The 13,688-nt window shown below is 41.1% G+C and overlaps 1 protein-coding gene across 9 annotated transcripts in view; it reads right to left on the bottom strand.

The window, feature by feature from the left end:
• The window catches only part of CPNE4 (copine 4), a 523,946-nt gene that overhangs the window by 122,697 nt on the left and 387,561 nt on the right, over positions 1-13,688 (bottom strand). For all 9 annotated transcript variants that reach the window (XM_070493180.1, XM_070493181.1, XM_070493182.1 and 6 more), the window contains 3 exons: positions 13,565-13,639; positions 4,275-4,358; positions 1,123-1,212 (listed from right to left, as the gene is read on the bottom strand). In XM_070493180.1, coding sequence (XP_070349281.1) covers positions 1,123-1,212; positions 4,275-4,358; positions 13,565-13,639 — 249 coding nt within the window. The remainder of the gene's footprint in view (positions 1-1,122; positions 1,213-4,274; positions 4,359-13,564; positions 13,640-13,688) is intronic.

Here is a 13,688-nt window from a genome sequence, read left to right on the forward strand (position 1 = left end):
TTCCTGATGTTTTGCCCAAATGGAGAAAATGCCCTGGTGAGACTGACATGAATGCTGAGTCTGACTAATGGTCATGTTTCACACTGAACATGAATCAGTTAGCCTTTTGGTTTGTAGGCTCTAGTCTCTACTGAATTTACTTAGTCATCTTGAATTGGTAGAATCAATTCTGGGGCACTGACAACGTGGAACTTCTGGACTTCCAAGGTAGATGGAGGGCCAGACCATGGACCATAGAGGATGCCTCCTGGAGTTTGGTTCTGGCATTTAGCTTGTTGTCTTTCTATGGTCACCTGACCCTCGCAATCCATCTTTTATTCCAACTTCTACATTCTCGTGATAGTCAAAAAGCATTTGTAGATTGAAAAAAAATGGCCACAATATTTTGCAGCTCCTCTCATCAAGAGGTAGAATCTATTTCTTCACCCTTCGAATTTGCGGTGGCCAAATGACTTGCTTTGGCCCGTAGAATGTAGAGGAAGTGACCTTGTGTGAATTCTGAGACTAGGCCTCAAGGGACCTTGCAGCTTCTGTTCTTATTCTTTGGAGTTCACTGTGTGTCTAAGTCCAAGCTAGCCTGCTGGATGATGAGAGATAAGTGACCCAATCACCCCAATCACTCCAGATGATAGCCACCCAAACGCCAGAGCCACTCTGCTCATGTGCAGCTGACTGCAAATGCACAAGGGAGTCCAAGCAAGACCAACAGAACAACCTCCTTGACGAGCTCAACTTGCCAATGCACAGAACCATAGGCTAAATAAATGGTTATTATTAAAGCTACTAAATTTTGGAGTAGTCTGTTATGCAACAATAAACAATTGATACAACAATATTTGTGTTTTTAATAACTCCCAGTTATACCCCGAACTTATTGCCACAGTTTGTCTCTGAGAAGCCATGGGCTTTGCCTCTTGACGTAACACAATTGGGATTTGTCTTGGGCTATCTCATTAGTGTCAATGGTTCTAGCAAAAGAAATAGCCCCTGCTTCTTCCATTAAGATGCTAAGAGATTTGGATAAATGGTACAGAAAATTTGGGGTTTGCCACCAGTCACTTGAGGGGAAAAGGAAGGGTTAAATACATAAATAATTGCATTTCTTGGACATAGTTTTCTGACCTTCAGCCGGCGGTCTGGATCTCCACTGCATAGAGAATTTACAGATACTTTGAATGATTTCCAGGCTGGGCTTAAGTTATTCATCACAACCTGAGAAAAGAAAGGGAGGGGGCTGTGTGAGAGAGGAAATGCTTGACATTTTCACATTTCAACATAAAAATTGCTTGAGAAGCACTGTGGTGCTTATGAAAAGGACAATTGTCTGGGACAGGTGCCTTAATGAAAACTTGGAATGGTAAATCTTTTAAGGGTGCCCACTAAGTGGGTCATTATAAGCAGAACTCCTGCAGTCAGTGGCTTGGCTATTGTTTCTTGAATAATGACGATAAATTGTCCACTATGTGGATGACAGAGATGACCAAAAGGGGCTGGGACTAAGGAGGTGGGGCTGCCTCTGGCCTTTGCTAAAGGATCCCCAGTTCTGCAGGACTGTCAGTCCTATGGCATAAATTCTTTTCTATTGAGGTAAGCATAGGTAAAGACTATTGGTGGGTGAGTGGGGGTGGGTGAGTAGGGGTGTATGGAAGGACAATTCTACTGCTAAAGAATTGAATGGTCTTTAGTAACCTGTGACCTTGAGTTAGATCAGATTGCAAGTCAGAGGAAGTTTCTAGGAGAAAAATCTCAAGAGCATACTGACATAGCTCATCACCATCTCAATTAGAATATCCTAGTAAGGCACAATAGCGCAGATCTCAGATCTTCAGTGTTACAAACTAAGTCTATAATATGATGAGACCCTTTCAAAAGCAGCTTATTAATCATGAACTTGGCTAAATCCTGCCCAAGAGTCCACACAAGTCAACTCTGATCCTGCCTTCACTATGATTCAAATAATTCAATTTGGTTTAGAACGTCTGAGTATCTGCTTTACGTCTAGCATTGTACTGTGTACCCCAGGGCAGGGGTTCCCAAAGTGTGGTTCTTGGACCAGCAGGAGCTGCATCACCTGGCAACTTGTTAAAAATGCACACTTCTAGGCTCCCCCCACCCACCTGCTGACAGAAACTCTGGAGGTGGGCCCCTGAGGTGACTGTGATGCGTGAACTCTGATGCGTGAACCATTGCTCTAGGCGACGTACAAATAGAGTTCAATGGGATTCTGTCATATTAACTTTTCCTCCCATGAAGTTTTTAGTTAGCAGAAGTCTGAACATTATAAAAAAAAAAAGTTAATTCTCTAAATAACATAATTATTTTATAAGTGATTCTCTCTTCTACTGGCTTCCTTAATATAGCCATGAATTATTGATTATATCATGGACTCATTAAGTTTCTTTTAATACATTAAAGTAGAAAAATAATGTTTCTGTGTGACTTTGTCTTGTGCTCTGATACCCTGGGGATGATCAAAGTGATGGTGAGAAGAAAAGTTAGGTAAAACTGTTTGGCTTAATTTAAATTTCTCACCTTTATAAAAAAATATTAGGAAGTGAAGATGTTCCATTGCAACAGTTCTGAAAAACTTTTGTGAATCCACATTTCAACTAGAAATTTCCTCTGAAATTAAAATGTCTGTTTGTGTGTATGTGTGCTTACCCCAACAGAACAGTATTTCCTGGCATTGATTTTGTATCTATTGAATAAGAAAGAGGAAAAATCAACGTTATGTTACTTGACTCACTGGAAAACTTTCCAATCACATTTCTTGTGAGACTCCGGGAGCCCTGCAGCAATGGGGTATGGAGGGGAGTTCTAGAGACTCTTGGGAAGAGGAGAATTTACGAGTATCAATACGGAGAAGAGGAATGCTGTCAGGAGCAAAGGAGAGGAGGATCTCGTGAGAAAAGCCCAACAGTATGCCATCCACTTCCTCCCTCCTCGCACATTAAAGCCCAATTCGCTGACTGGAGCAAAAGCATGAATGGATACCACTTCTGATTCTCCCCCAGATTTATTTACTTATCTTGAAAGAAGTCTGTTTCACCAAAGAAATATTTATGAGTGATACAGACTCTATTTGGTGGTGGTGATGGGGTGCCGCTCAGGGAAAATGTCCCAGTTACACCTCAAACTATTCCCAAGGCATTAAGTTCCAGAGAATCACATTGTACTATAACATGCAGTGGACATATTATCTATACTCAACTCCATTCATTTACTCATGCTTTTATTAAACACATTTTATTAAATGCCAACTATGCATCAGATGATATCCACAGACTAGCCCATCCAAGGCTATTTAATTTTTATTTACCTTAAGTATGACATGAAAAGTCCCCCTAACGCTACCTGTAGCTCTATTATTTGAGGAAAATGGAACTGGATTTCTACAATCATCCTATGAAAGTCATGAATGTTCCTTCTTCCTTTCCCCTACCACTGGCATGTAAGCACAACAGACTCTTCTCACAGCTCCAAGTCATTCATCACAATTACCCCACTTTCTCCTTATCAACGTACTTCTCACCCCCAGAATCTCTCTTGGACTGTCTTGTAAATAAAATAAAAAGTGGAGAGTGGGGTTGGTTGTTAAGTGAGTGTGTGGTAGTAGGTAGTGGGGGGTGGGGTAGTGAGGGATACGGTGCGGAGCCACATGGAGAAAGAGGAGGGAGGGTGAGAAGGAGATGCAGCCAGACTAAGTGGCTGCTGAGACAGGACAGCTGTTCATACAATAGGCCTGACATTAGTCCAGTGTAGGAACCTTCCCTGTGGAGGCAGATTGGTTTCCCGAATTACAGGGAAGCTCGGGGCCAAACAAACTCAGTTCAAACCTCAGCTCCACCTCTTGCTAACTGTCGGAACTGGGAAAGTGACTTGAACTTCTGAAAGTTCAGTTTATTCAACTGTAAAATGGGGGTAATAATCACATCAAGGGATTGTTGAGAGAAGTATATAAAATAATGCATATAAAATCCCTTAGTGCAAAGCTTCGCACCTAGTCACACATTAAATGTTAGCTAACATTCAGATCTTTATTATTAATAACTTGCTGGCTGTCTGTAATGAAGGTCAATAACGAAAAATTGGGGTGAGAGAAGGTCTCCCCTTCTAACATCTAAATTGAGAACAAAGAGTCCTTTTGAGGACAGTGAGGACTCCAGGTCTGAGTAGATAGCTACAGACACTAAGAAATGTATGGGGTTTCTCAAAAGAGGTCAGTTTATCATCTTAGGAGATGAAATGGTACAGCTGAAGATGACTCTTCTCACCTCAGTTCGGTGCACGAGCTGCTGAGTTGCATCATCATTCATCCGAAAAATTTCCAGAAATGGGTCAGATTTACTGAAGAAATCCTAAAATAGACAAACAAACAGAAATGAGTTCTTTCTCTGCCCCCTGTACAAACACATTTGACCCAGCCCTGGATCAAACACCCCTGGCTCTGACCCTGCCCTGCTTTATTCCTCATCCCTCTGATCCACCCTTGGCTAGAATGAGCTGCTTCTGAACTCCAAGTCCTTTGAGAAGAACTTGGGTGACTGAAATCCAAAGTATTCTTCAAAGATCAATTCAAGTGCCAGCTCTTTGAGAAGCTATGTATCTGCTGTCTTAAACATGTTAATTGCAGTTATTATAAAGCCTATGTCTGATGACTACAATATCTGGATCACCTATGGGTCTGTTTTTATTATCTGTTTCTTGGCCTCTTGATATGCTTGTTAAGTTTTGATTAAATAATAGACACTGTGTAAAAAAGATTATAAAGGCTTTAGTTGAGTCTTTAGCTACTGGCAGGCAGTCAGAATGGGGGCAGTCACCTGAATCTAATTAGGATTGAACTATTTAGAGGTTGGGTTTCTTAAAAGTCTGTAAAGGCCCCCATCTATTTCTGATTCCTTTACTCCTTGGGTATAGTCCTGAAAGGGCTCCAGCTGAAAGGCTGAGTGTTTATGAAGGCTGTTCCTCCTTGACAAGCCCTCAATGCTAATTTTCATTTGTGAGACTCTCAAAGGCTCTGTTTTTCTCCACAATCTCTTTGCTCTAGCTTTTTGTTCAGTTTCTCTCTATGCTGCTATTTGCTAACTGGTGAATGCTTTCAGAGGAGAAGTCACTCAGACTCTTGGACCACTTCCCTTCTCTGAAGCATCTATGAGTTTTTAGCCCTGGCTCTCTCAGTAGCCCTGGACTTCAGTTTGCTTCCCCAGTTCCATGAGACTATCAAAACCCCTGCTCGGTTTCTCTATTTCTTAGTAGCTATTTTCTGCTAGGCTTCCCAGCTTCTCTATCCACAGTTTTTTACGAATCAGCCTTGAGGAATTGTCTTGAGTGGAAAATCTGCATAGAATGTCTGAATCACCTCAATGAGTTTTCACTTCTCTCCAGGTTCTTGGCTCCTCCAATCTTGACTGCCTAAAGACTCTCAAAGAGATGTCTCCTGTATCTTATCCAATGTTTACAGTTGTTTTCAGTGGAGGAATAATGTAAAACAAACAGATACTTTATTACTGGAAGCAGACCTATCCACACCCTTCTTTTAAACTTGTTTCTTACCACAATAGATTATAAATGCTCAGAGAGGAGGAACTGCATCTCATTTTCCTTTCTACTTCTACCATTTCCTCAGCATCTTCCATAGCATCTAGCTTTTAGTGATACACAGTGTTTATTGAATGTACGAATGAATACATGAATAAAAGAATGACATGAACACCTGGTATAGGATAGGAGCTATCTGAGTAACAGACTTAGTCATCACACTCTTATTATGTATTTCACCAGGTGATTTTTTCCCCTCAGAAATCTAGACTGCGGCAAAGCAGAATAAAGCCTATAGCCATCCTAGTCTTCGGTTCAACAAAATATTCTCAGAGGATATACTGATCATGGAACCTTTGTGCTTGATGTTAAGATACAAGGAAGGATAAATCTCTTCTCAGCCCTCCAAAGCACCATCTAGTTCGATGGAAAGACAAGGACACAAATAAATATAACCCAGGGCTAAGTATGTATGAATGAACAAATAGATAAATAAATGTATAACAAAGAGGAAGGGGAGTTGATGGATTTTGACTGGAAAATATGGTTGTGAGGAGGATGTTTCTAGGGAGGGGACAGGAGAGTGAAGGTGTGAAACAATAAACATAAAGGGGGCATGCCAAGTAGCTTAATTCCACTGCAGCCTAAGGATGTGTAGGGGAGGAGTTTGAGACAACGCTGGCAAAGCCAGCTCCATGAAGTAAAGGGCTTAAATGCTCATCCGAAGTCTTTGCACTTGCTTTGAGAGGCAGTGGGAGCCACTAAAGGATTTTGAGCAGAAAAATAATACTATTGGCCCCGGAGTGAAGAAGATCAGCCTAGAAACTTGGTCGGATACCTTAGAAAGAGAAGCCATGGGAGGTGGGGATATCTGTCTTCCCCATGGCCGTCCTCCCCACCCAACCCGGAACCCAACACCAAGCTCCGCAACACCCAGAGTCTGGAAAATACCCTTCTGCTCTATTTTTGAAGGTGCCTCATTACCACGGCCTTCATCTTGTCAAGAACCCACAATGGCTGCTTTCCTCAATAAGTTTGTGCTGCAAATCTTGTCTCTCCACCAAAATGGCCCCTGTTTTCCTCCCAGATAAACTTCTAGCTGATTCCTACCTCTACACATTTACTCCACACATTTGTCCCTTGGGTCTCTTTCTGTTTCAACACTCATCTCAAAGAATTAGAACCTCCCTCCCGCCTCCGTTCCTTAATGGTGTGGGCCACGTCAGCTTGTTCTTAGGGGCTCTTGGGTTTCTCCTCTAGAAGCTCCAGGCTTTGCCTGCTTACATAGGTGCTTGATCCCTCAGGGAATATGTTTGTGAGTTGTACTTAAAAATTTCTGACCACACTGGAGGACCTCAGTTCTTTTTCTTTTTCTTTTTCTTTTCATGGTAATTTTAAACTTTTGTTATCATTTTTATTTAAAAGTAGAAAAAACGGAAAGATGACTGAAACAGAAAAAAGGAAAAAAATAGTCCATAATCTCTCTCACAACTCCACAGTTATCAATAAGATTTTAGTAAACATTTTTCTAGAATCTAAACATAACTTTCCTTTCTTTTTTTCTTTTAAAAAAATATTTGTAGGGTCTGGCCTGGTGGTGCAGCGGTTAAGTTTGCACATTCTATTTCGGCAGCCTGGGGTTTGCCAGTTCGGATCCTGGGTGCGGACATGGCACCACTTGGCAAAGCATGCTGTGGCAGGCGTCCCACATAAAATAGAGGAAGTTGGGCATGGATGTTAGCTCAGGGCCAGTCTTCCTCAGCAAAAAAGAAAAAAAAATATTTGTAATCATACTCTACATACACTTTAGCGCTGTATTTTTTTCTCTTGGAAGTATGTTGCAACACTTTTTCTATTTTATTTCACATTCTTTCAAAATATTACTTAGGGTTAGCATGGAGTTGTTGTCAGAAGGACTTACTATAAATCAAGGAAAGAAAGATCAGATATAATCTCTGCCCTTAAGTAACTGAAAATCTATTATCACCACGCTGGCTTTGGGGCTGCTTTCAAATCGTGATTCCACCATATACCATCTGGATGATCTGGGGCAAGATATTTAATATCTCTAAGGCTCAGGTTCCTTATCCATAAATGGAGAGGGTATCACCTGTTGCCTCATGGCAACGTGGAAGAATTAGAGGAGCTGACACACGTGAAGTGTTCACTCCAGCACCTGGCATTCAGAAAGCATAGCACTCAAAAAGTGTTGCTGCTTTGATTATTATCAATAAAAGAGAGAACGCATGAGGCCACTTGGTAAAGCCCTTTACAGATATCGGGGATGATTACTATTAAGAAGGCATCTGATTCCTGGAAATAAAACAACTCATTAGCAGCTCAAAAATATCTTAAATGTACAGTCAGACATTTGTAGCTTAGAAACAACAACTCTGGGTCTAACTGTACGGCGACCTGACCACAGTCTGGAATTTTCAGCTTTCTTTGCTTGACCATCAACATTAAGATGGCCCTCGGGACAGTTCAGCACAGTGAAGATTAATAATATAGGCATACTGAAGTTTGGTATGGCGAAATTTTTTAATAACTTGGAGGCCATGTTACTCTGCCCTTTTAGTCCAATATGAAAGAAATTTAGTCAAGTGAGAGGGTAATAAGCAATCAGCTGAGGTTTGGAATAGAGAAGGAAGCAGTGCATTTCCACTACAGTGATCTTGAAAATAGAATACTGAAACTAGAAAAGATTGTCTGAAAGATGTGGGGTCATATCCAGACTCTATAGCTTCCTAGGTTTGTGACTTTGGGCAAATCATTTAACCTCACTATGCTTCATCTGTAAGATGGAAATAATAATATTCACCTTTGGGAATAAGGTTATGAGTTTTGGAGATAATGTAGGTTAGACATGACAGCTGGTGCATTGTAGATGCTCATTAATTATAATTGGCTATCGTTAATGCAGGCTGGATAAGTTTTCATACTTGAACATAGTAAAATCACAGCATAGTAGGCAAGAATTTAACATTGCCTATAACAGGGGCCAGCAACATATGGTGCATGGCCTAAATCCGGCCCATTGACTGCCTTTGTGAATAAAATTTTATTGGAACACTGCCACACTCATTCATTTAGGTATTGTCTATGGCTGTTTTCACGCTGCCTTCTCAGGCAGAACTCTGGTTGGGACAGAGACCATATGGCCTGCAAAGTCTAAAATGTTTACCTTCTGACCCTTTATAGAAACAGTTTGCCGACCTCTGCTTTAGAGACACATTTGTTTGTTTATATAGCACTCCATCGAACTATCACCACGGGAACGCTAAAAATGCAGTTTATAATGATTACTATTATAGGTGGGGAGACCACCAGTGTTGGGAGCCAGTTCCAACACACCAACATGAATACTTTCTCAGGAAAGGGAGGAGAAAAAATACTTTGTCAGCTTGAATGTTCCAAAGCGATTACATTCATATCTCTACTTACTCGTTAGATTAGTTGCCAGCTAGGTGCTGATGTAATAAATGTGCTTCAGAAGTTAGAAATCTCATCTTTCCACTAAATGAATGGCATTAACATTAGATAAATTAGTTATTTTTTGCATACCTAACCTACTTTATGTGTGGCTCTCATTGAGGACTACCTCTCAGACTTCAAGGATTCTGGATTTCCATCTTAGGTAGATGGCTGTTGGTCTGCTGAACAGCATTGGAAAGGCAAGTTAAAAACTATTTCTATCAAAAGAAAAGGGGCATTTCTTTGTCGCTGTGGTTTGAAAAAGTTCTGAGTGCTCTCTGGTATTCCCTACAACGGTGGTTTTCAAACTTTTTGGTCTTAGGACTCCTTTACTCTCTTAAAATTTATTGAGGAAGCAAAAGAGCTTTTGTTATTGAGGGTTATATCTATCAATGTCTAGCATATTGTAAATTAAAATGGAAATTTAAAAAATATTCATTTATTACATCATTTTAAAAATAATAAAAATAAACCCACTACATCATAACAAAAATAGCCCCTTTAATGGAAAATAATTATATTTTCCAGATTTAAAAAATAGTCGGGAAAATGGTATTATTTTATAGTTTTGCAAATCAACTTAATGCCTGGCTTAATAGAAGGCAGCAGGATTCGAACACCTGCTTCTGCGTTCAATCTGTGGTGACATTAGGCACCATGTCGCTTCCAGAAAACCACCATACAAATGTGAGAGAATGAGAGTGAAGAAGGAAAACAATGTCTTAGTATTATTATGAAAATAGTTTTGACCTCACGTATTCCCCTGAAAGGGTCTTGGGGCCTTGGACCACATTTTGAGGACTGCTGCCTATTGCACACCCTCAACTTCCTTCTTGCGGCTTCCTACTTCCTTGAATTACATGGGAACATTACCAAGTCCACTGTATCCTGAGACCAGTCCAACTTGTGTTCATTAATCATTAGCCCTCTACCCTGAAGGAAGATTTAGATTTTAGTTAGGCAACTGGATTGAGTCCCTCTTTGTCATTGATTATTTCTCAGTGTGCATATGTGTGTGTATGTGGCCTTGGGGTAAGTCATTTCACATCTCTGAACCTCGATGTTCTCTCCTGTAAAAGAAGGCAACTGTATTAGACTGGAGGATTCCTACGTGAGGCATTTGGATACCCAGGGATTACCAGAATTACTGCAAAAGGACTGGAGATCCAGATCTCCTATAATCATTGTCTGAATTAGATGTAGCATATTTTCCCCACATATTTATACTACAATTTTCACATATATATAGAAATTAGTTGCTCTCATGATAATTAACAGAATTTTTTAAATTAAGAGCTTTTCTCAGTTGCTTTTAGTCATGATACGTTTTCTCAATTAAAAGATATAAGTTCAACTGCTAAAATGTAGGTAGTTACATCATTTAATGCTAAAAGCTAGAAAGAGGTCCTCCTTGAGAACCTTTGGGAACTATTTTTCCATCTGTGACATGAAATAATTACGTTGTCTTATTCTGGTTCTATCACAAAAATGTTGTGGAAGATTGTATTTTCCAAAGATGGCCACCATAACGTCCACTATCCACATACTTTTCTATGACATGACTTTGCCACTCCCCCATCGAGGTGTGGAGACTAACTCCCCTCTCCTTGACTCTGGGCTGACCTTATGACTCACTTGTAACCAACAGAATGCAGCAGAAGTGATGATGGGTGACTTCCAAGGCTGGGTCAGAAAAGGCCACACAGCTTCTGCCTGGTTCTCTTGAGATGCTCTCTCTGAGAGAAGCCAGCCACCATGTAGGAAGTGTGACTAACCCAAGACCACGATGTATACACTCTGGTTGACTGACTCAGCTGAGCCCAGCCTTTCAGCCACCCCATGTGCCAAGCATGTGAGCAAAGCTAGACCAGACTCTCTAGACAAGCTCCTTCATGAGCTGAGTATCACTGAGTGACTTCTGTCAACATCATAAGGAGCAGAAGTATTGCCCAGTTGAACCCTGCCTGAATTTCTGACCTTAAAAATTATGACATAAAATAAAACAGTTGTTAATTTAAGTCACTAGGTTTCCAGGTGGTTTGCTATGCTGCAGTAGATAACCAATGCAGCAATAATGTCTTTGGGTAAGTCATCAGACCTTGCTGAGCCTTTGTTTTCTAAAGAGGTTGTGTGAGAAGATCTTCATGGTATCATCTTACTCCTTAATTCTGCAACTTTGCCCTCTTTCCACCTGCAACTATTCACCTTCCAGTCCAAACTGGAGCAAGGGCCTCTGTTTTGTTCTGAACAAAGAATGGCTGCTCTCTGGATTACTAAGGAGTCTGGGCAAGATACCACTACATTATGAAGGACCTGGGGTCTACAGCGCTGGAGCATTGAGGCTCTGCAGTGACCAGGGCCCTGGACAATCAGTGTAGCCAAGGGTGGGAATGGCAACCTAAAATCATATTAAGTGCTGCATGGGGCTCTTTCAGTTTTGTGAGCAAGTGCTCATTTGAACGAACAGAAACCGTTCAAACATCTAGAGTCGATGGGCCACTAACAACCTCCCAAGCCCCTTTGCACTGCGACATAAGTTAGTTAGAGGACAAATGAGAGGTACTTAAGAGACTACTAAGTGGAAAGAAGCCATTATAAGCCATTAAGTGAGTAGCTTAAAACAGCTACACACTGACCCAATGGCTTCTAATGGCACCAGGAAAGATACTACAAAGCAGTTTAGTGAATTATTCTGAAACTTGGGGAGATGATGGGGGAGCACGAGCATAACAGTCACAAGGAAGTGAAGGTTAAAAGCTTACACTCAACTGACGTCAATGCACACTGCAGCTCCCAGCGCCCAGCTCACGCTAATGTCAAAAGGTAGCAGTCTGTGAAACTTTCACACAATCTACTCAGGACACTAAAAAGTCCAAATGTAATTTGTTCACAAGGATAAAGTCTTTCCTGATGTCCCCAGGCAGAGTGAATTACCTTGTTCGGGACGCTCCGATTATACATCACTTACATCCTACCATGGCTATAGAATGATTATATCATTGGTTGTTTAAATTTCTGTTTCACTTAGTTAGATGGTGAATTCCAGGTTGCGGGTGTGAGAGGGGTTTACAGTATGTCTTTTTGCCACCACCTGATGCATAGCAAGCATGCAACAAAGGTTTGGTAAAAGAATAATGAATAAGCTAATAAATGAATAAATGAGACAATTAATGAATGTATAAATGAGCCGAGTACTTTTTGTAGGTGAAAGTGAATGGGCTATGCTGGGATATAAGCTTCTGCTTAAGACCTTAGGGAATTGCTGAGACATCGCTTTACCTTTTCCAGCCTAATGCCTGTAAGTAACTGAAAAAGTGGTGCCACATCCCAAAATCCCCTATTCTCTAGTTGTACTAGAGAATGGAGTCCTCTGTGAATACCTTTATTGATGTGACGTGTTTTTTGAGTTGAGGATATGGTTGGAGGGAAATTATAAATATATGGTGAGGTTGGGGAGGACATGGGTCTTTTTTTTTGAGAGGTGGAGACTGCAGACCTTTTTCTCTATATACAGGACTAACATGGCCTGTGATTAGGTGGAAGTTGCAAGACATAATAGAAAGAATATAGATGGGAATCAGACTGACATGGAACTGAAACCTCAGTTTTACCACTTACTAGCAGGGTATGGTGGCATGAAGAGCATAACTGACCAAAGACCCCAGCTGCTGGGCTCTGAAATCCATCCTTGCATTTGTACTGAGGCCAGCCTTCCCATGGCCTGCTTCCAGCCAGTGACTGCGTGTGTAGGGGATATTAAGGCAGGGATGGGAGACTAGGCACTCTCTTGCTGGCTGAGTTTTGGCTCCAGGACTCCTTGGTGGCCTTGCTGAACCTTCCTTAGACGGCATGGCATTCCAGGACACTGCTACCCACCCTTCTCTCCCGCTCTCCTTTACTCATGGTCAGACTTGCATTGTGGTCTGTTAACTCTCCTAGACTTCCTCCCTATGTTCCCCACCCAGGCATTTCCTCTGATAGAATCCTTGCATATTTAATCCTGTCTTGGCATCTGTTTCTTGGGTTATCTGGACCCAAGTTATCACATGGAGTGAGCTTAGACAAGTTGCTTCATCTTTGAATCTGTTTTCTCATCTGCAAAACACGGTTAATGATGGTACCTGTTACATGGGAGTTATAAAAATGACTAAGTGTGATAGTGCATGAAAAGCTCTTAACTCTGTACCTGGCAAATATGGGTGATTAATAAACATCACTTTTATTCATTTCACGTCTTTTCTTTTTCTTTGAAATGTCCCTAGCAATGAGGTTAAATCATATTTACCTGTGCACACCTGACCCGTGGCATTTGGGAACAAATGCAGTGTAGGTGTAATAAAATTGGTCTGTTTCAATTATAGTCCCTCCCTCTTCTCATTAACTGCTTCTCAATTTTGGGAAGTCTTACTTTGCAGACCTCTCTGGAATCTTTTCATCTGTCTAATAATGTGGGTTGAAAGGGAAAAAGTAGCCACAGGGAGAAATCTGATTAAACTTTGTGTGCTAGCTTTATTACTTCCCTCAATAAGGTTAATGCCAAACACTTTACCTTGTCATCCAATTTCCGTGCATTGAACGCAAGTTCAACGTAGTCATCATTGCCAGATAATTCTTCAGCAATCACCTAAAGGAAAAGCACGCATCAGCTGTAATAGTGGTTGAGCCACTGAGCC

The sequence above is a fragment of the Equus asinus genome, chromosome 21 (assembly GCF_041296235.1).
Source record: "Equus asinus isolate D_3611 breed Donkey chromosome 21, EquAss-T2T_v2, whole genome shotgun sequence".
In the NCBI taxonomy this organism is placed as follows: Eukaryota; Metazoa; Chordata; class Mammalia; order Perissodactyla; family Equidae; genus Equus; species Equus asinus.